The sequence below is a fragment of the Poromitra crassiceps genome, assembly GCF_964638095.1.
Source record: "Poromitra crassiceps genome assembly, chromosome: 4".
Classification (NCBI taxonomy): Eukaryota; Metazoa; Chordata; class Actinopteri; order Beryciformes; family Melamphaidae; genus Poromitra; species Poromitra crassiceps.
Genome location: NC_139626.1, coordinates 20,518,777 through 20,543,156, shown reverse-complemented (window position 1 = coordinate 20,543,156; position 24,380 = coordinate 20,518,777). Strand labels below are relative to the sequence as shown.

Sequence of the window (24,380 nt, the reverse complement as noted above, 5' to 3'; positions counted from 1 at the left end):
CTAAAAAGCCCATTCCAGTCCATTAAAAGCCTTCTAACAAGGCCATAGAGTGTAATTGTTTTCTCACATACTCCAGAGTGAACAAGCGCAGAGCCAGGGGAGATGGTGGATAATGGCCTCTCCTTCAAACCTCCCAAGTTATCAAATGCCCCATGTATTCACCTACACTAATCACCCGCACTAAGTGGCAATTTAGACAATTATGCCCCAAATTCCCCTTTCAAAGTAAGTACTATTTTGAATTAATTCACATTATCTCGGACAAAGGCAGTCATGTGTGCCCACTTGTACATTTTGTTTGATACTAGTGCTGGTTTAGCTCTTAAAGAACTGAGCAATTACTACTGTAGGAATCTGAAGAGATGATTTTGTATGTTTGAAATGTTCTATCACAAGTAGGGGTGTCACAATATATCGTCCCACGAAATTTCGCGATAGTAAAACGTCATGATATGTATCGTTGAGATGAAATCTCATATCGCAAAAAAAAAAAAAAAAAAAATCCCCCCCCCCCCCCCCCCAAAAAATAGACTAAGAAACGTCTTTGTTTGTTGAAGTTCAATGTGTGGAAAGTAGTTCAGTTGAACAAGTCTCTGAAGAGACACATGAGAAGTTATACAGGAGATAAACCATTCAATTGAGTTTCTGGCAAAACTGTTTACTTGACAGGAAAAACTGAAGATGCATTAAAAATAGATTAAGAAAAGTCTTGTTGTTTGAGTTTGAAGAAAAACTGAAGATGCATAATGAGAATTTATACTGCTGAGAAACCTTTTAGTTCAAAGTAAATCTAAGTGACGGTGTAACTCATTCTATTTCAAGATAAGCCTTATCTCCAATCTCATGTTTTTTCTAGTTGTTATTGTAATAACAATTTCCCACAACAGCATGTTTTGTATTTGTGCATTTCAAATAAAATACTACTTTTCCAGTCATATATTGTCATTATTCAAGTTTAAAAAAATATTGTTAAAATCGTATCGTATCGTATCGTTATCGTGAACCCAGTATCGTGATACGTATCGTATCGTGAACTGAGTGTATCGTGACACCCCTAATCACAAGTAGAAATGCAACTTCATGTTATCTGTGGTCATCGTTCCCTCCAGGAGACTCAAAAAGGAGGCGAAAAACAAAAAGCTCAAGACCAAAAACCTGAATGAGTGAACATATTGACTGGCTAATTAAGACTTTTTAAGAATAGCAACACAGCAGGGTTTTAGGAATGCTCTGGAAACTCAACAGTGCAGAGCTTTCCAGGTTAATGCAGTAATTAATGGGCCCATTCTAATCTTCTTGTGCGCCACCTAGGGACCTCGACCCTCGGGTTGTGAATCATTACTTTATCTGATCCTCTCTCTTCTCCCTTCAAGTATCTTTCTACCCATATGTTGTGCTAAGCATAGTGAAATAGTGGAGGCTTTACCATCTGGGCTGGCAGTATTCTGATATAAATCTGTAGTATGCATCATATTAAAGCAACAACAAAACATACATTCATTGATTCTTGTTTATATTCTTGTGGGGTTTTTTTTACCAACTTTTTCTATATCTCTATATCTAGTACTGATCTTCATCATCACTGCAAGAGCATTAGAGCAACACTCTGTTCATATCTCTATATCTAGTACTGATCTTCATCATCACTGCCAGAGCATTAGAGCAACACTCTGTTCATATCTCTATATCTAGTACTGATCTTCATCATCACTGCCAGAGCATTAGAGCAACACTCTGTTCATATCTCTATATCTAGTACTGATCTTCATCATCACTGCCAGAGCATTAGAGCAACACTCTGTTCATATCTCTATATCTAGTACTGATCTTCATCATCACTGCCAGAGCATTAGAGCAACACTCTGTTCATATCTCTATATCTAGTACTGATCTTCATCATCACTGCCAGAGCATTAGAGCAACACTCTGTTCATATCTCTATATCTAGTACTGATCTTCATCATCACTGCAAGAGCATTAGATCAACACTCTGTTCATTCCCACGACAGACTCAGTAAACTCAGCTGGATTTGGGACATGCACATGTCTCATTTCATACCTGAAATGCGAGTGGCGATTCCACAAACGCCTCGTTCACGACACTTGTGTGTGTGCTTGTGTGCAGTGATGTCATGTTGTCATATCATGTCATGTCATGTCATGTCATGTCATGTCATGTCATGTCAGTGATGTTCAAGCTGGGGGGCCACAGGCAACCCCCCTTTTTGAAGCGGTGCAGCCACTTCTGTAAGTGACTATGTGTGTTACTAGCACGAGATGAGCACAGGATGTGTGTGGACAAGATTTAGCCTAGGCCACTCTCCCAGCTTCCCGGGCGGCAGACTCAGCACAGACAGAGACAGAGAGAGCGTCTCTCGTCTCAAGGTCGATAGCGGTTCAAAGCCGGTAAAACACGCACGCACACGCACGCACAAACAGTTTAAGAAATGTCTGGAAATCAATCGAGAATTTATTTCCTCATTGGCGAGACTTTGGCACGCTATGGAGAGAGCAGCTCGAAAACACGCACACACACACACACACACACACACACACACACACACACACACACACACACACACACACACACAGTGTCAAAAGCTGTTTGTAAACATGTAGTGAACTCCTGTTCTTAACCACACCTTAGTCAAATGAGATGCAGGTTTAGCATGTTTTCTCCGTTTTGAGCGCACTCCCGCGACTGTGGAGCATAAATACCACCCAGTAGCTAGTCCAACCTCCGCATCGCTGGTACTGCAGCTCTAGTTTAGCAGGTCACAGTTTATGGTCCGGCGCAGTGGAGGGGGCAGGCGGGTGGGGGCGTTGATGACGTGCTAAGCGAGCCACATACAAACCATTCAATGTGCCCGTGCTATTTCATCATTTCATGAACGGACGTAGTTACGTGGCTGGATTATTTGGAAGAGAGCCAAATTGGTGAATAAACAAGTAGCCTAAAAGTTTAATTGTTTATTTTCTTCCATCTGCCAGTTTGAAAATTTAACAAGGAGATGATACTGCGCATTAGACTATTGGGTGACAAGTGCCCGGTATTAACGTTCACCTATATTAATTAATCGTTTGGCATATTAATGAATTAAACCGCAAACTCATGATCAGCGAGTGAGGATACTCGTCAGGACAGCCACAGCCAGGCGGGAGAGATGAGAGAAGCACGGACGGGGGCGACTGAACTTAAAGAGCAGATGCTCTTTAAAGTGGAAATTTGTTCACCAGAAACACATTTTGGTTCTGAGCTTTTAAAAATTGTTTCTGCGGAGCTTCTCCCTCATGTTTAGAAAGTAATGAAGGAGTTTATTGAGTCATGTCTAGCAGGGTAACTGCGGGGAATAGTTGGACCTAATTCTACGGTTATAATCCACAGTTCATGTTTAGAAGTAGCTTACGAGCGGGGGGAGATGGGTGGAGCAGAAGGGTCGGACCTGCAAATCTGCACCACTTACTTCAATACCTGGGTGTGTGCGTGCGTGTGTGTGTGTGTGTGTGTGTGTGTGTGTGTGTGTGTGTGTGTGTGTGTGTGTGTGTGTGTGTGTGTGTGTGTGTGTGTGTGTGTGTTTTAAGAAAGCCGAAGCCATGTTCTCAGTCAGGAGGTTGATGCAGGTTATTTTAGGAGATTTATGGTCATAGACTATTTTTCTTTGTGGAAATACAAAAACAAAAACTGATTTAGAGAGTCTTTGAATATATGTCAAATTGCATAAAGTTGCGAAATTATGTTCTTTCAGCCCACACCCCCCCCCCCCCACTCTAAATTGCGCCCCTCAACCAACGTCAGTGTGTGTGCTGGCATGCCTGTCTTGTCCCATCCCTCAACCCCCCCCCCCCCCCCACCCCCGCATGATTCTCCCGCTGTAACCTGCTCATACATTATTAAGCATTGAAGAACATGGTTCCACGGCGTTAATTTTTCAACAGGCCGGGGGTGGACTATGGACACACCCTATGCCTACGGTGGTGGGGTTAGTTAGGTCTCTGATGCGTGCTGTCTGTGAGCATGTGTGTGTTTGTGTGTTCGCCTGTCAATCTGTGTGTTCGTTTCTTTCCTCTGACTGCACTTGTCTCCTCGTACAGCGCACGTCAAGTCTCTGGTGGTGTGTACATGTCAGAGTGCAAGATTGAAAGGATGTAATAACCTCATACTCAAATCCCCGGGGTTTCTAACACACCTTTTACCATTTTAGACTAAACTCCCACTCCTCGCTTGTAGACTTCCTTTGATCTTGTTCATGGCTATTTTATCTGATGTGAAAAAGAAAATCCCTTTTGACAGATGAGCGCTTATAGAAATCTGGACAGAGGAAGTCCTGCCTGTCTTACAGTTGTTTCTCATTTCGTTTGGCTGCTTTGCTGTGCTACTGCTGCTGTGCCGTGGCAGCAGTGAGGGGGTGGCGGGGGGGGGCATTTTTTTTTTTTTTTTTTTCTTAGAACACAAAAAAGAAACAAAAATTAACAAGCTCAGACACAGGAAAAGAAAGAAAAGGCATACTTATTATCGACATTCCAATATTACAACATGGTGCTACCAGCCGCTGTGCTTGTACGAGATGTTGTTCATGGGATCCCACGCAAGGGGTCCATGAAAAATCAGCTGGGTGAGTCACTTGTCGTTTTTAACCTCGTCAAAGTAGGCCAGAAACGGGTCCCAGATAGTCGAGAATCTTTTAAGTGAGTTGGTCCTCAGGAACCTGAGTCTCTCCATCCGTATAACTCAGACCATGTCTGTCAACCACAGCTGAAAAGAAGGTGGAGAGGTGGACTTCCTCTCCTTCAGAATGAGTCTCTTGGCGACTGTCTCAGAAACTGTTGCACAGCCGTAGGGAAGAGCAGAGAGGATTCCGAGCAGCCGAAGATGGCAAGTTCCGCCTCCGGCTGAAGGGTTATTTTGTAGGCCTTAAAGTACCAATCAAATATTTTGGCCCAGATTCCAGATAGTGAAGGGCAGAACCAAAAAGCATCGACAGTGTACCCTCTTAACACCTGACACCTATCATCACATAGTGGTGAGACAGAAGGGAAGATCTTGTACAACTTATGCTTGGAATAATGAAGACTGTGAGCGACTTTCAATTGGATCAGCTGGTGTCTGCTATTATTAACTGAGCAGAGTTGGACCACAGACAGACTCCTGTCCCATATAATTTCAGATAAATCAACACCAAGTTCCTCCTGCCACGTAGTCTCTTAGAACAGACGAGTTGGCTTCCGCAATTTTCAAATGCTTCCGCCATACCGTCTGTACTTCGTGGGGGAGAATCATGCACCAACCGGAATGGGAAGCAGAAAGGCGGGTCTTCCGCTCATTAGTCCAATCAGAATCCAATATGCCGGCAGAAAGGCGGGTCTTCCGCTCATTAGTCCAATCGGAATCCAATATGCCGCATTCGCGTGTCGTGATTGGTCGGATTCCGTAGAACGTCCTTCCAGTCTGAAGGTTTTTTTCCCAACTTCCTTGTGCATGTTCTGGGGGTGTAACGTACAGACTGTATATAGCTGCATTCGCCGGATGTAGATGATACAGTCTGTTTTAAGAGACTACCTGCCACGCCTCTAATCCTCTCAGTGGCGTTTTAAAGAAAACATTGAAATAACAAAAGCCCCCTTAACAAAAGTACCTTGGACAGACACCCAGCAGTCAAGTGGCCAAACTAAATGAGCAACTATACTTTACTGTAAGGACCTCAGCGTACTGTACTCTGCTGAAGGTTATCTACTAAACTGTAAGGACCTCAGCGTACTGTACTCTGCTGAAGGTTATCTACTAAACTAAGGACCTCAGCGTACTGTACTCTGCTGAAGGTTATCTACTAAACTAAGGACCTCAGCGTACTGTACTCTGCTGAAGGTTATCTACTAAACTAAGGACCTCAGTGTACTGTACTCTGCTGAAGGTTATCTACTAAACTAAGGACCTCAGTGTACTGTACTCTGCTGAAGGTTATCTACTAAACTAAGGACCTCAGCGTACTGTACTCTGCTGAAGGTTATCTACTAAACTAAGGACCTCAGCGTACTGTACTCTGCTGAAGGTTATCTACTAAACTAAGGACCTCAGTGTACTGTACTCTGCTGAAGGTTATCTACTAAACTAAGGACCTCAGTGTACTGTACTCTGCTGAAGGTTATCTACTAAACTAAGGACCTCAGTGTACTGTACTCTGCTGAAGGTTATCTACTAAACTAAGGACCTCAGTGTACTGTACTCTGCTGAAGGTTATCTACTAAACTAAGGACCTCAGCGTACTGTACTCTGCTGAAGGTTATCTACTAAACTAAGGACCTCAGTGTACTGTACTCTGCTGAAGGTTATCTACTAAACTAAGGACCTCAGTGTACTGTACTCTGCTGAAGGTTATCTACTAAACTAAGGACCTCAGCGTACTGTACTCTGCTGAAGGTTATCTACTAAACTAAGGACCTCAGTGTACTGTACTCTGCTGAAGGTTATCTACTAAACTAAGGACCTCAGCGTACTGTACTCTGCTGAAGGTTATCTACTAAACTAAGGACCTCAGTGTACTGTACTCTGCTGAAGGTTATCTACTAAACTAAGGACCTCAGCGTACTGTACTCTGCTGAAGGTTATCTGCTGGGATGTCACATGCGGGATTTTCAGCCATATGATCCCGACACGTGGGACACTTCTCAGCTTTATTGTGTCCCATAATGCCTGAATTTATTTGCCCCCATAAACATAATGGCATAATATGCTTAGTGTACATTACTGTGCTCCACGCTCAGCAACTGAGGAGATGCTCCCCGCTCAACCACTGGAGGAGATGTTTTATTTCTGGATCTTCTGGGAAATTAAACCAGTGGAGGAAACAGACGATTGCACAAAAATAAAAGGAATGGGGCAGCATGTACACAGACACACTTAAAGTCATCTTTTTCTCATTTTTTGTTTGTCTCTCCCACACGCACGCATACCTATTAAAAGTTTGTCTTTGTGCAGCACTGACATTAGCTGCTTAGCGTAGCTTAGCAAGATGTTATTGGAGGCGGGGGAAGGATTGCTCTGGGGTGAGTGATAAAGGTAAGCATGCACGCTGAGAGCTTAGCCTGTCGTGACTAAAGGTTAGCCCGTAGATTTATGAGCCGGCGTCCCTCGTGGCCCGGGCTGTTTAAGGAGGTAGATGCTTTTAATATTTGAGCTGAGCTGATTGATTGTGGCCAGACATTCCTATCGTATCCCTACAGCGGAGGTGAGCAGAGGAGACGAGAGGAAAGTGCTTGACGTCAGTTTATGAAAATGGGGGGTCGGTGATTCTGATTCCCCTCCGCCATAATTAGCATGCCGACCATGCCCCGCTAACTCCTGCTCACCTTGTCTTTTCTCATACTGCTCTACCAATGACGCACCATTTGGCATCCCAGATTGACTGAAACCTAATGTGAGGAACATGCTCCAAGGTCAACCTGGACTTGGAGCCTTTTCCGACGGCAGGTAGACCTAGATACTCCAACGTCAGCTTGATGAGGGGTCGCAGGGGAGTCCCCAGCAAAATGAGTCAATTGTGTGATTTCACTAGGATTTCAATGACTAGACGTTAGCCCAAGGAGAGATTGTAGTGCATATACTTTCACTCTCTCCTGTTATCTCCCCATCTACATTATATGATATGTGCTATTCGCGTCAGCTGCATCGAGTCACATTTTCGGGGAGCTGCACGCCAGCAGGTTCGCCAGGCTTTGACGCTGTAGCATGTTTTCCGTTTAATGCTTACTTGGAGAAAAGTCATAGCAGCAGAGGAGAAGGGCAACTTCCATTCTATAGTGGTTCTATGGTTCAGTTGTCTCACCACTGAGGTCAGCCAAACCCACTAGGTAGAGGTAGACTCAGTGATGTGATCAAAACAAAGTATATGCTGTAGAGGGAGCAAAAAAACAACTTTGGTCCCTGTGATCTCAGCAGGGTCCTGGTCAGCCCCCCCCCCCTCCCTCCTGGTCTCTGTGGAGGCCTCTTGGACCGGCCGCTCTGTAAGAGGGCCAGCTGAACTGAACCGGCGAGGGCTTAGCAGACCAGCAGGGGGAGAGCTTATAGCGGCCAGCAGCACGGCCTCGTGGGAAATGCAGTGCTGCAGATAAGAGGAGGAGGCATCACTGAGCCGTGAACGCAACAAAAAGGCCCGTCAGTAATAAGCTGGAGACTGGCCAGAAGCTGTGTGTTAGGCTAGGTGGAAATGAGCAGCTGGCCTTGCTCTGAGCGTCTCCAAGGGATGAATGAAGTGCCGGTCACCACACACACACACACACACACACACACACACACACACACGCACGCACGCACGCACGCGCGCGCACACACACACACACACACACACACACACACACACACATACACACACACACACACACACACACACACACACACACACACACACACACACACGCTCAGATTGTAAATTTGCCATGGGCTAATTTACATAAATGAGTAATAGATATTCTTACAGAGCTATAGCCTATATGAAATTAGCCAAACTTTGGTTCCGTTTGTGCTTTTCCCAGTTGGACAGTTTTGCTTGGGTATCAATTTCAGACCATATTCTTACGTTTGATCTTTTTTGCGAGTACTCGAGTACTCTATAATAATTTAATGCAAGTACTGTACTTGAATATTGAAGTGACTTAAAATGCCCATCTACCATACAGAGTACACACTCAACATAATCATTCTCTCTCTCTCTCTCTCTCTCTCTCTCTCTCTCTCTCTCTCACACACACACACACAAACACACACACACACACACACACACACACACACACACACACACACACTGCACATTTGTGACTAATATTTTGATGGCTCTGTCTGTCAATGCTAATGAGCCAATTTTGCAGTTCAGTTTCATTATAAGTGTGAAAGTTAGAGGCATGCATCAGTGTGTCTTTGCCATGTGTGTGTGTGTGTGTGTGTGTGTGTGTGTGTGTGTGTGTGTGTGTGTGTGTGTGTGTGTGTGTGTGTGTGTGCTCCCCAGGCCACAGCTAAAATATGTATGCTGCGCCCGTGAGCGCTAGGCTCCAGGTTGCTCCTGGCTGCCACTGCAGTCCCACGGCCTCCTGGGAAGTGGAAAGTAGCCTGTGACCGTCTGTGAACAGCCAGCAGTCTGGCTCGCTCGGCTCGCACTATAGCCTCCACCCGCTCGCACTATAGCCTCCACCCGCTCGCACTATAGCCTCCACCCGCTCGCACTATAGCCTCCACCCGCTCGCACTATAGCCTCCACCCGCTAAAGCTGCGAAAGCACTTCATCTGCACCGCACACTTGTGTTGAGCTCTCAGGCATATTGAGGAGTCAGCAGGTGTGCGTTTACTGACCAGACACCATCCTGATGAAAAGCATAGAAGGCTATTTTCCCAGCGATCAACAAGCCGCATAAGTGTTTAAGCTGCTGAGATTGATTGGACACATCCAGCCACCATTCAGCCTACAGCATCGTAGTAGCGTTGCAATTTCTTTGCACCTTTTGTCATCCTGAAAAAAAAGGCAAACAGCTGCATCTGAAGTGCTCTGTTTTAGTTCACACATGCATTATCCAAAGTGCCAAAGTGGCATAAAACATGTGCATTGCATCATAGTGCATGTGCAATGTTATGATGTGGCGTTAACGGAGTCTCTCATTTAAAAGGGCTGAACACGTGATCTGTTGAACGCAACACATTGAACAGATTACACAGTGAGTGTGATTGGACTGGAGTGTGACTGTAAAACGCAGACAGCTTGCTGCCTGCAGCACCATTTAGCATCACCAACAAGTGGAAACCAAGGGTTCATCACAGAAGATGCAGACCCAGCCAATTGTTGGAGCTAAAATGCCTTAATTTCAACATAATCTGATGGATTGTGTTAAATAGCCCAGGGGTTCCCAACATTTTTTGTGCCAAGGACCGGTAAATACATGGGAAAAAAAGTTGCGGACCGGTTGTCAATTTGAATGGTTTTAGTTACATATATATTTACTCACCAGGTGGGGACAAAGGGTAAATAACAGCCTTTTGCGTTGTACTGTATGTAGCCTACAGTATTTATGTTTTTGTTTCAACTACAAACATAAATAAACGTCAACTTGAAACTATGTTTCAACTACCACACACAGCCTATAATATTATAGCCTATATTTATTTTTTATTTAAAAAAAATTTGACCGGGCTCGCGGCCCGGTACCAAATGCGTTGCGGCCCGGTACCGGTCCACAGCCCGGTGGTTGGGGACCACTGAAATAGCCTAATTGTTTTCACTCAAAGTGGTCTCATTCTTGCAGCCGTCATTGGCCACATTAATCTACCCAATTAATAGTGTATTTGCTTTATTATGTACTGCATGATGTGTTTAATGGGACGTTGGAGGCTAGTAATGGAGTCAGTTAGTGGAGAATATTGAGGCTCGTTTTGACCTTTGTAACGAGAGGAGGGAAGCAGGAGAAATGTCCTCAGCTACGGCCCCTCTTATTTTAGAAATGAATTCTCACAGTTCTTTTCAATTATGAATGCTCACCCCAGGGCAAGCATCTGTACCTGGCACTGTTCTCATTAATGAGAGAGCACATTTAATTGACTGTGTGCTGCAGACTTGGTTGGGAGCGTCCGTGTGACACACTAACCTGCACGCACATCACATCACATCGCACGCATGCACGCACACACACACACACACACACGCACACACACGCGCACACACACACACACACACACACACACACACACACACACACACACACACACACACACACACACACTCACTATGCCCCAGCTTGGACTGGGGCCTCGGGGAGCACCCTCTGGCATGATATGTGCTGTGCAGATGAGGTCCTCTGTCACACACTAATTGCTTGGTATTGCACAGACACCATGTAGCCACACAGTGGAACCTGGAGTGGAGGTTCTGTCTCTGTGCATTGGTTCACATGTCTTGGAAGTGCATGGGAACACATTGGCCTTGTGTTGTCTCTCCACGTCTGTGCGTTTCATGCTATGGCCCTGACATAAGGTGGGTAATATGCTCCCCTGTGGGAGGCTGCTTTCACCATTAAATAAGCCTCATTTTTTCATAGATTGTTTTGTCATTTACTGAATACCATGTTTTTTTGTTTTTTGTTGAACCACAACCCATTTGTTTGCATCCAACACTTTTGCTTAGGTCTTAGGGTGAAGTGTATTGGACTGGTTATGGGATGTTCTCAGTGGTGAAGTGTATTGGACTGGTTATGGGATGTTCTCAGTGGTGTGGTGTATTGGACTGGTTATGGGATGTTCTCAGTGGTGAGGTGTATTGGACTGGTTATGGGATGTTCTCAGTGGTGAGGTGTATTGGACTGGTTATGGGATGTTCTCAGTGGTGAGGTGTATTGGACTGGTTATGGGATGTTCTCAGTGGTGTGGTGTATTGGACTGGTTATGGGATGTTCTCAGTGGTGAGGTGTATTGGACTGGTTATGGGATGTTCTCAGTGGTGTGGTGTATTGGACTGGTTATGGGATGTTCTCAGTGGTGAGGTGTATTGGACTGGTTATGGGATGTTCTCAGTGGTGTGGTGTATTGGACTGGTTATGGGATGTTCTCAGTGGTGTGGTGTATTGGACTGGTTATGGGATGTTCTCAGTGGTGAAGTGTATTGGACTGGTTATGGGATGTTCTCAGTGGTGAGGTGTATTGGACTGGTTATGGGATGTTCTCAGTGGTGAAGTGTATTGGACTGGTTATGGGATGTTCTCAGTGGTGAGGTGTATTGGACTGGTTATGGGATGTTCTCAGTGGTGAGGTGTATTGGACTGGTTATGGGATGTTCTCAGTGGTGTGGTGTATTGGACTGGTTATGGGATGTTCTCAGTGGTGAAGTGTATTGGACTGGTTATGGGATGTTCTCAGTGGTGAGGTGTATTGGACTGGTTATGGGATGTTCTCAGTGGTGTGGTGTATTGGACTGGTTATGGGATGTTCTCAGTGGTGAAGTGTATTGGACTGGTTATGGGATGTTCTCAGTGGTGAGGTGTATTGGACTGGTTATGGGATGTTCTCAGTGGTGAGGTATATTGGACTGGTTATGGGATGTTCTCAGTGGTGTGGTGTATTGGACTGGTTATGGGATGTTCTCAGTGGTGAAGTGTATTGGACTGGTTATGGGATGTTCTCAGTGGTGAGGTGTATTGGACTGGTTATGGGATGTTCTCAGTGGTGAGGTGTATTGGACTGGTTATGGGATGTTCTCAGTGGTGAGGTGTATTGGACTGGTTATGGGATGTTCTCAGTGGTGAGGTGTATTGGACTGGTTATGGGATGTTCTCAGTGGTGAGGTGTATTGGACTGGTTATGGGATGTTCTCAGTGGTGAAGTGTATTGGACTGGTTATGGGATGTTCTCAGTGGTGAGGTGTATTGGACTGGTTATGGGATGTTCTCAGTGGTGAGGTGTATTGGACTGGTTATGGGATGTTCTCAGTGGTGAGGTGTATTGGACTGGTTATGGGATGTTCTCAGTGGTGAGGTGTATTGGACTGGTTATGGGATGTTCTCAGTGTCTGGAATGTATCTAGGTGATTAAATTGTCAAATGAGCTCAGACAGTGCGACACTAACGACAGCTCCCATCACACCTTCAAGCACTCCCCCTAAAGGGTTGCAAATGACGGCAACACAATTGTAAAAGCTGTAAAGAAACAATTGGTAGTTCTTGCTGTATCTTTGAAAACATTTCAGTAATTCATTTGGTAAAAGTCAATGTTCTTTGATTTGTTTTAGGTTTACTCATAATTGTGACCTATTTTGGTCATTTCATATGTGCTCTATTTATAGATATTTCTGACAGCACTTGAAGGCATCTTTAAGCCATCATGCATCCCCACATGTCCCTGAAGCGTTTTCCCCCGGCTGCCGGCTGCTGATTCCACACTGAGATATCATGGCGGTGGGACTAACAGGCCGATCTGTTGAGCTCTCATGGACTCCCTAATGAGAAAGAGGACTGGAGATACTCATCAGTGATCAATTTCTTCTTTGGCAACGCATAGAATAGGCTCCTGTTTTCCTGTTTATAAGGAGGGATGTGTGTGTTTGTATGTGTACTCTCTCTCCCTCTCTCTCGCTGCCTCTCTCTCCCTCTCTCTCGCTGCCTCTCTCTCCCTCTCTCTCGCTGCCTCTCTCTCCCTCTCTCTCGCTGCCTCTCTCTCCCTCTTCCCGCCCCACTCTCCCTCGTTCCTCCCTCTCTCTTATCTCCCCATCATAGATAAAAGCACGGCGCACATCACCAGGGAACAATTAGTCTCGGCCATCTAATCAAATTGCGATTGCGCGTCTCAATCTCCCTCATTTTCGCGCCGTCTCCTCCTCCTCTGTATTAACCCCCAACATGCCGGGAGGAGGCCAGGCACTCCTCCTCTGTATTAACCCCCAACACGCTGGGAGGAGGCCAGGCACTCCTCCTCTGTATTAACCCCCAACACGCTGGGAGGAGGCCAGGCACTCCTCCTCTGAAGGCGCCTCACACTCTTCTATTTGACAAACAGCACATTTGGGTCCGTTCTGAAAGCCCGTTCCTGGTGTGCTGCTCTCTCCTCTCTCATGTTTGGCCTACCTCACTTAACCTCTGCTTCCTGTTTCATTCTGTAGTCTTTACACTGACAAAGGCTTTACTTCACAATGTGTCTGGTTAGCGGTGTCTGTGTTTCGCTCCTACTTTGTATGCTGCTGCTGTGTGTGGAGGCTTTCTTCATGTCGCATCTTGAGGGAGAGAGTTTTCACCCAGCATGTCACAGTGAGGGGTGAAGAGAGGGTTTTCACCCAGCATGTCACAGTGAGGGGTGAAGAGAGGGTTTTCACCCAGCATGTCACAGTGAGGGGTGAAGAGAGGGTTTTCACCCAGCATGTCACAGTGAGGTGTTTATTTGTTTATTTATTAAAAGGATCCCCATTAGCTGGACGCCTTGGCGTCGAGCTAGTCTTCTTGGGGTCCATGATAGACAAACATAGAACATTAAAACATTCAAATTATTAGTAAAATCATATCAATACATTAGAAACATTAGAAACATACATTAGAAACATAGCCTACATTAGAAACATCAATACTTTCATAACATTAAAATTACATTAAAATATAGCAGTCCTACGGTCATGTCAAAACATTCATAATCAAAACACTGGAAACAATTGCTACCACATATTTGGTTGGTCCTGCAGGTGTGATCGTAGGCTTCTCTTAAAGCAAGCCAGTCCACTGATTAAAGAAATGTTTCCTGGAAGATTATTCCACATCTTCACAGCCCTATAATTTAAAGCTCTTTTTAAGCTGTTTGACCTTGGAAGGGGAAGGGTCATCTGCCCCCTGCTGGCCGCTCTAGTAGCGTGCAGGTGAGTCTCAGCACTGTAGACAATTGTTCTAGAAATAAATCCAGGTATCTGAGTGTTGATGACTTTGTGAAAAAACACAAGTGTGTTGGATGTCAGTCTTTTCTCCACACAAAACCATCTTAGCTTTCTATGCATTTCGGCAACATTGGTCCTCGAGGAGCAACTTAGTGCAAGTCTAGCTCCTTTGTTTTGAGTTATTTGTAACTTCCTTATGAGGCCCCTTGATGCAGATGACCACACACCAGAACAATAGTCTAAATGACAAAGAACCAAGGAGGAAACAATTTGATTAAACAAAACAGAAGGAAGAAAATGAGCACACTTTCTCGCAGCAGCGACTGCCGCTCCCATTTTGCGGACAATATTGTTAACATGGTCAGACCAGGACAATGCACTGTCTAGCCAAATACCCAGTAGTTTTGCCTTTTTCACTTGTTGGATAGGGTGACCCTCTATGATTAGATTAAGTTTCGGATCTCGAGCTAGCTTTAGCTTTGATCCAAATACCATTGTAACAGTCTTAGATGGATTCAGTAAGAGCTTGTTTGTTTTAACCCAAAGATATATGCAATTCAGCTCCCTTGTCAGAACCTGCTTGAGCTCTGTGCATGTGGGGGAAGCATAATAAAGGGTAGAGTCATCCGCGTACATGGTCAGAGACGCCTCTTTAACTGCCAATGGCATATCGTTTGTAAAAATTGAGTAGAGGAGAGGGCCGAGGCAACTCCCCTGTGTGTGTGAAGAGAGGGTTTTCACCCAGCATGTCACAGTGAGGGATGAAGAGAGGGTTTTCACCCAGCATGTCACAGTGAGGTGTGAAGAGAGGGTTTTCACCCAGCATGTCACAGTGAGGTGTGAAGAGAGGGTTTTCACCCAGCATGTCACAGTGAGGTGTGAAGAGAGGGTTTTCACCCAGCATGTCACAGTGAGGTGTGAAGAGAGGGTTTTCACCCAGCATGTCACAGTGAGGTGTGAAGAGAGGGTTTTCACCCAGCATGTCACAGTGAGGTGTGAAGAGAGGGTTTTCACCCAGCATGTCACAGTGAGGTGTGAAGAGAGGGTTTTCACCCAGCATGTCACAGTGAGGTGTGAAGAGAGGGTTTTCACCCAGCACGTCACAGTGAGGGGTGAAGAGAGGGTTTTCACCCAGCATGTCACAGTGAGGTGTGAAGAGAGGGTTTTCACCCAGCATGTCACAGTGAGGGGTGAAGATTTCTAACTTGAAAATGCCACCTTGAGGAAGCTTAGCCGGATCTGATCAATCAATATTGCACAATATTATATTTAGTCTCTTCTGTTTACTTGTATGTGTTATAAATATTTATTCATGGGGGCTGTTCCCACAGGTTTACACGCTTTGCTCAGGTTGTCTATAAAGTCTCTGCAGCCAGACCAAAATGCCGATCATAAATATGCATCAAGCACCTGGGGAAAATTATAAATATTCATTGGTTTATATGTCCTGGCCCCTTATGCACACTGTCATGCAATTTTGAACAACAAAACAGAAATTCAAAGTTCCCAAGGCTTGTAATTCCCTTTGATTTCCTTTATCATCCATGTACCTTCTTTTGTACCATGTTGATAAGCCATAGATCTCTGTAAAGGCAAGTCGTAGTTTTGGTTTGTGTCAGAAACTGCCCCTGCACCGTTTTGACAGCATTATGTTATTTAGACTAGAGGATCCTCAACCTAATAAGTTGATGGTACAAGCTTTCCCCTGGAGTGTAAAATCACTACTATGATTTTTAAATTCCAAATGTAATGTACTGTATAACAGAAGGTGTCATGATTATGTGTGATTAGCTGTAAGCTGTCATCTTAAACGTACATAATGAAAAAGTAATGAAAACTAGATAGAATAGGAAAGACAGAGTATCCCTTGTGCTTTTAAAGGGATACGCCAACATTTTTGGAGATTCGCCTATTTGCCGATAGTAAAAGTAGAATCTAGATGCCTTTATCTTCACTGTACGTGCATTAGAAAGTGCAGTACAGCCCTCCCTGCTAATTAGCTTAGCACAATAGCAGTCTATGATACCGCTGCTGCCTACCCCCGTTCAGTCGCCCAAAAAATAGACATTCCAACAGCGCCAGAAACACTCACATGTACATGTTGTGACTCGTGTACTCACCACGTGATGAAATAATCATCCAAAGTTACGGGAAATGGTCATTTTCTAAGTAAATCCATAGCGAGAACTAACCAAGAGGGGCATGCACTGTGTGCAGTCATCAGTACTGCGCATGTGCGTCGGGCAAAAGAGGAAGTAACGTGGGTTACAGAGGGAACCCTCTTGGTTATTTCTGCACCTTCTAATGCATGTACAGTGAAGATACAGGCATCTAGATTCTACTTTAACTATCGGCAATATGGCAAATAGGCGAATCTCCAAAAATGTTGGTGTATCCCTTTAAACTCGAGTGAAAATCTATGTGGAAATCATTCAGGAGAGACTTCAGATATGATGAAGACGTACTCGGCGTCGAAACGTTAGTCCTTTAATAAAAGCCTATTATAGACTTGATGCGTGTGCTCCAGTATCATACTTTGGACAAGATATGTGAAGTGTCTCCTGACAGATTGACCTCCTCTGAGCGCACTGGACCAGCCTGCTGGGCTGTTTGGGTGGAAGCGCGTCTATCCTCATCCTGCTACTATGTCGAAATCTGACTTGAATATTAGAAGAAAATAGTTTGCCCACCAAATCATTTTTCATTATATTAAATGAACGACACTTCCAGAAGGCTCAATACTGAGTGTGAATGTGATTGAAAGTGAACTATGCCTTTTAAATCATCTTTTGTTCATGCTGTCTCGCTTTTTACTTTCACTCCATTTTGTCCTCCCTCACTCCTTCACTCTTATCAGTCTACCTCCAGTGGATTTGTACTAAAATAGGAGAGCAAAATATCAGCGCTATAGATCATTTTGACAGTTTAATTTCAATGCTTGATTATCAGTCAATTTGATAATTATATTATCCAACCATCCAATTAATTTGTTCTATATTTACAATGATCATCAAGTAAGCTCTCCATTTTTGTATCATTTATCAAGGCTGAGATATTGAAGCCACGAGGGACCTTGACAGTTCGTGTGAGAGCCTACTTGATTGAGATGTGAAAATTAGCCAGCGCGCGTGTGTGTGTGTGTGCTCAGTATGCAGCACTGTTATAGGGTAGGTGTTTTTCCTCAATCCATTTCTTCACACTCGACAGAACATGTTCAAGAAACACGGAGACAAAAGACAGAGCGAAACGGAGAGGAGGCGACAGAATGATGAAAGGATTTCATGCCTCCTCCTCGCCTCCTTGCTCGGTGAAAGTGGTGCGCCACGCCAATGAGTTTACTCACACATACACAGAGCAGGAGATGCAGGACCAGTGAGTTACTCACACATACACAGAGCAGGAGACACAGGACCAGTGAGTTACTCACACATACACAGAGCAGGAGACGCAGGACCAGTGAGTTACTCACACATACACAGAGCAGGAGACACAGGACCAGTGAGTTACTCACACATACACAGAGCAGGAGACGCAGGACCAGTGAGTTACTCACACATACACAGAGCAGGAGACACAGGACCAGTGAGTTACTCACACATACACAGAGCAGGAGACACAGGACCAGTGAGTTACTCACACATACACAGAGCAGGAGACACAGGACCAGTGAGTTACTCACACATACACAGAGCAGCAGACACAGGACCAGTGAGTTACTGACACATACACAGAGCAGGAGACACAGGACCAGTGAGTTACTCACACATACACAGAGCAGGAGACACAGGACCAGTGAGTTACTCACACATACACAGAGCAGGAGACACAGGACCAGTGAGTTACTCACACATACACAGAGCAGGAGACACAGGACCAGTGAGTTACTCACACATACACAGAGCAGGAGACACAGGACCAATGAGTTACTCACACATACACAGAGCAGGAGACACAGGACCAGTGAGTTACTCACACATACACAGAGCAGGAGACACAGGACCAATGAGTTACTCACACATACACAGAGCAGGAGATGCAGGACCAGTGAGTTACTCACACATACACAAAGCAGGAGATGCAGGACCAGTGAGTTACTCACACATACACACAGAGCAGGAGACACAGGACCAGTGAGTTACTCACACATACACAGAGCAGGAGACACAGGACCAGTGAGTTACTGACACATACACAGAGCAGGAGACGCAGGACCAGTGAGTTACTCACACATACACAGAGCAGGAGACACAGGACCAGTGAGTTACTCACACATACTGTACACACAGAGCAGGAGACACAGGACCAATGAGTTACTCACACATACACAGAGCAGGAGACGCAGGACCAATGAGTTACTCACACATACACAGAGCAGGAGACACAGGACCAGTGAGTTACTCACACATACACAGAGCAGGAGACGCAGGACCAATGAGTTACTCACACATACACAGAGCAGGAGACACAGGACCAGTGAGTTACTCACACATACACACAGAGCAGGAGACGCAGGACCAGTGAGTTACTCACACATACACACAGAGCAGGAGACACAGGACCAATGAGTTACTCACACATACACAGAGCAGGAGACACAGGACCAGTGAGTTACTCACACATACACACAGAGCAGGAGACACAGGACCAGTGAGTTACTCACACATACACACAGAGCAGGAGACGCAGGACCAGTGAGTTACTGACACATACACAGAGCAGGAGACACAGGACCAGTGAGTTACTCACACATACACACAGAGCAGGAGACGCAGGACCAGTGAGTTACTGACACATACACAGAGCAGGAGACACAGGACCAGTGAGTTACTCACACATACACAGAGCAGGAGACACAGGACCAGTGAGTTACTCACACATACACAGAGCAGGAGACAGAGGACCAGTGAGTTACTCACACATACACAGAGCAGGGGACGCAGGACCAGTGAGTTACTCACACATACACAGAGCAGGAGACACAGGGCCAGTGAGTTACTGACACATACACAGAGCAGGAGACGCAGGAACAGTGAGTTACTGACACATACACAGAGCAGAGCAGGAGACACAGGACCAATGAGTTACTCACACATACACAGAGCAGGAGACGCAGGACCAGTGAGTTACTCACACATACACACAGAGCAGGAGACACAGGACAAATGAGTTACTCACACATACACAGAGCAGGAGATGCAGGACCAGTGAGTTATTCACACATACACAGAGCAGGAGACACAGGACCAGTGAGTTACTCACACATACACACAGAGCAGGAGACACAGGACCAATGAGTTACTCACACATACACAGAGCAGGAGACGCAGGACCAGTGAGTTACTCACACATACACAGAGCAGGAGACGCAGGACCAGTGAGTTACTCACACATACACAGAGCAGGAGACACAGGACCAATGAGTTACTCACACATACACACAGAGCAGGAGACACAGGACCAGTGAGTTACTCACACATACACAGAGCAGGAGACGCAGGACCAGTGAGTTACTCACACATACACACAGAGCAGGAGACACAGGACCAATGAGTTACTCACACATACACAGAGCAGGAGACACAGGACCAGTGAGTTACTCACACATACACACAGAGCAGGAGACGCAGGACCAGTGAGTTACTGACACATACACAGAGCAGGAGACACAGGACCAGTGAGTTACTCACACATACACAGAGCAGGAGACACAGGACCAGTGAGTTACTCACACATACACAGAGCAGGAGACAGAGGACCAGTGAGTTACTCACACATACACAGAGCAGGGGACGCAGGACCAGTGAGTTACTCACACATACACAGAGCAGGAGACACAGGACCAGTGAGTTACACATACTGTACACAGAGCAGGAGACACAGGACCAGTGAGTTACTCACACATACACAGAGCAGGAGACGCAGGACCAGTGAGTTATTCACACATACACAGAGCAGGAGACGCAGGACCAGTGAGTTACTCACACATACACAGAACAGGAGACGCAGGACCAATGAGTTACTCACACATACACAGAGCAGGAGACACAGGACCAGTGAGTTACTCACACATACACAGAGCAGGAGACGCAGGACCAGTGAGTTACTCACACATACACACAGAGCAGGAGACGCAGGACCAGTGAGTTACTCACACATACACAGAGCAGGAGATGCAGGACCAGTGAGTTACTCACACATACACAGAGCAGGAGATGCAGGACCAGTGAGTTACTCACACATACACAGAGCAGGAGACGCAGGACCAGTGAGTTACTCACACATACACAGAGCAGGAGACGCAGGACCAGTGAGTTACTCACACATACACAGAGCAGGAGACGCAGGACCAATGAGTTACTCACACATACACAGAGCAGGAGACAAAGGACCAGTGAGTTACTCACACATACACAGAGCAGGAGACACAGGACCAATGAGTTACTCACACATACACAGAGCAGGAGACACAGGACCAATCCTCCATGACCCGATGCTACTCGGTCTCTCCTTCCCTGTCTGACAGACTCCTTGATCAAGTTTTTTCTCTCCTCTAAATCACCCCTCTTTTCTTCTGTCCCAATAGAGACACTGCATGAAATAGGCCACGCCCATCACGGGGGAAAAGCTCCGTTCATTTCCACACACCAGTGTCATTTTCCTTGAATTAAACATAGCTAAAAGCTGTTGTGTGGTGGGGCTGCGCAGACAACACATGTAGAAAATCGACAGTTACAGTTTTTTTTGTACTCCTGAGCAAAACAAGGAAGCCATTGAGAATTGGCGAGAAGAAAAATGTGGATGTTGCTGTCAATGAAGTAAGTTGTAGTGTTCATCTTCCATATATACGATATTTTTGTGCAAGACCCGACCATGCATAGGAGAACGCCAGGATTGGACGGGAGTTTGTGTTTCCCCCCATTTTGGACGTGGCTTCTGAATGATGACGTGCTCCGCTCTGTCTCTATTGTACTTTGCCAGTTCCCACTGCTGTTCCGGTCATTGCTCCACCGCCTCTGCTGATCTGGAGTGATCTGTAGACTAGCACACGCTTCCTCCGATACATTTGCAGTCGCCAGCCGCTTCATTTCACCTGACAGCGAGGAGTTTCACCGGCAGGACGTAGCACATTGGGGGATCACACTATTTCCCCCAGTTCCCCTCCCCCCTGAACAGGAGGCACTAGTGCAGCGACCAGGACACATACTCTTATTCCAGCTTCCCACCCGCAGACACGGCCAATTGTGCCTGTATGGACGTCCGACCAAGCCGGAGGTAACACGGGGGCTCGAACCTGTGACCCTCGTGTTGGTAGGCAGGGGATCTACCTCTACACTATCCGGACACCCTGGTCTGCCAGGCTTCTCGTGACTCTCCCAAAGCCAGATCACATCGCCAAGTGCAAAGCAACAACGCATGACGTGAGATTAGGGCGCTTCTAGTGTGACACATTCACACACACACTGTGGGCCTAATTATCCATCTGGAAAGTGGCATCTTGGCGTTCATGTGCCGGTAATCACACCAGATACCAGAGAGTTTGCTTTGTCCCCGCATCTGACCATCTGTCATCTGTCATCCAGGAAGACGTAAGCATCAACTGTTGCTCTGCTCTCTCGTTCTTCAAGCTGTGGCTTCATGTGTTACAGTGGTTTGACAACTCCGTGTTTGCTGCACGTCTTCCACCTATCTTGAGCAGGATGAAAGCAACATTTACCAAATTAATTTGCTTCTGTCTCTCTGTTCCCTCTCGTTCTTTCTTCTCTCTGTGATGCTTTGTTGTGTGTTTGTGGGGCGCGGGTTACGTGTGGGCTTTGAGAGTTTTGTGCTTTGAGGTATCTCTCTGTTAACGCTGCTTTTTATACGCAAGATGTGTCATTAAAGGAGCGTCAAAAACCAATGTGTGTCCTTTGTTGTGGGTTTGTTTGTTCAGATGACGTGCCTCCCTACTTCAAGACGGAGCCGGTGCGGAGCCAGCTCCATCTGGAGCGCAACAGGCTGGTGCTGACCTGCATGGCCGAGGGCAGCTGGCCGCTGGAGTTCAAGTGGATCCACAACAGCACCGAGCTCACCCGCTTCTCACTGGAGTACAGGTGAGGAAGAGCGGGCTCAAATCTGAGAGAGAGAGAGAGAGAGAGAGAGAGAGAGAGAGAGAGAGAGAGAGAGAGAGAGAGAGAGAGAGAGAGAGAGAGGGGTGCAACTGATTCATTGGCTGATAGAATGATCAATGTGCACAATTATATATATTTCATTACAACAGTTAGTTCCGGCCAAGCAATTTGATTGGACAAGAGGGATCCTACCAGTGCTGATATTTCACGATAACGCACTGGCGCTTCACTGTGTGTAAGGTAGGCTATATCACTCCGTAAGGTAGGCTATATCACTCCGTCTCTATATCACTCTGTGTGATATTGCTTTTATACAACAGTTCTATTAAACAAAGCTGATTAAAAAAATGACAAAAAGCGGAGGAAATATATGATTTCTCTATTTATTCCTCCGCCAACAAAAATAGTCCCCTCCGCTTTCCGCTACCAGTTGCCGAAAATGTAGCCTAATTAACTGCAGGCTGCCTACTTTTTATCATACACATTGATTTGCACGTTTTCATTTATTGTACAGCCAGTGAAATAAGAGTCTGGTGATGGCATGTTAGTTATGTTAGGAAATAAATCCATCTTTGCGCTCTCGGTAACTGTGTTACGCTTTGTGAATGACGTTCAATGTAACGTGGCTGGTGTTTGTTTTGTTGATTAGATCAGCTGTGAAACATTTTAGACAACAGGGCCGTTTCTCAATAAGCATTCTTGTGTGTTCTTGCGTTCTTGTGTCCCTGTGAAACGTCATCAGTCGCAGCCCAAGTACTGTTCCAATACAAAGTTCACATTTCGCCAAGAACGCTTAAAATTCCCGGATGTGTTCTCGACACACCCACTTTACCGAGGATGCTCTGGGTGGTGACTTGTGTCAACTTAAGGCAGATATCCCAGCATTCATTTCGGCATAAGTGGAGGCAGAACGCAGCAGAGAAGATGCCATAAGCTCCGGGAAGTTTTTTACAATTTAAAGTTTTATTTCATCACTAAATTAATTTCTGATGACTTTTGATGCCTACAAGCAGGGTAGTAGGTTTCAATAAGTGCCACTTTACGAACATTTATAGCGAAAAATGGCAAAAAGTTCCAGAGCACAATTGGCTGCATCTACATCAGCTGAGCTTTTTATTTGGGTAGTACTGCAGGCGGCCTCTGCGCTGGTATTGCGCAATACCCTCAAGAACGCATCGTCTCAAACTGCCAACAGCGTCATGTGTGCTTGTGACCTCGCAAGTTCATTCTTCCAAGAACGACTAGCAAGAACGTTCTCCCCAAGAACACAAGAACAAGAATGCATTCTTGGTATTGAGAAACGGCCCAGCACTCCCTCTCGTGTGATATTGCTTGAAGCGTTTTGTTGATTAGAGCAGCTGTGAAGCGTTTTGTTGATTAGAGCAGCTGTGAAGCGGAGTGATCTACACACAGTGAAGCGCCAGTGCGTTATCGTGAAATATCAGCACTGGTACTGTAGGACCCCTCGGCCGGAACTAACTGTTGTATAATAAAGGATAACAGGCCTGCATGAAGTATTGACAGATACAGGATACATTATGTACATGCTTCCTAGTGTTCATTTTGTCAGCTCTTTTTCTAATTTGGTCTTAGTCCTTATTAGTTTTTATCATATTTACTCAACCTCATCCGGTTTTTATTGAGTCAAGTTTTAGTTAGAAAAGCGTAACTATATTGTCTCTTTAGAATTTCCAAACTCATTGGAAAGAGCTATTCATCTGTTATTATGGAATGGTATTAAGGTTTGAACGTGTCGTGCAATACAGACACAGATTTAACTGTTTAACTTCTTCTCTTCTGATTGGATCTCTTCCCAATTCGTCCCTCCCTAACATTTTCCTCTAGTTTTTATTTGCTGACAAAAATCAAATGTCAATGGATTTCCTCATAGTTTTTG

At 45.5% G+C, this 24,380-nt stretch overlaps 1 protein-coding gene across 1 annotated transcript in view; it reads left to right on the top strand.

Moving 5' to 3' along the window:
* LOC310775234 (protein sidekick-2-like) overlaps positions 1-24,380 on the top strand; it is a gene marked incomplete at both ends in the record, with an annotated part of 447,718 nt that overhangs the window by 274,632 nt on the left and 148,706 nt on the right. Inside the window, 1 exon segment of the mRNA XM_083635352.1 lies at positions 22,306-22,465. Coding sequence (XP_083491478.1) covers positions 22,306-22,465 — 160 coding nt within the window.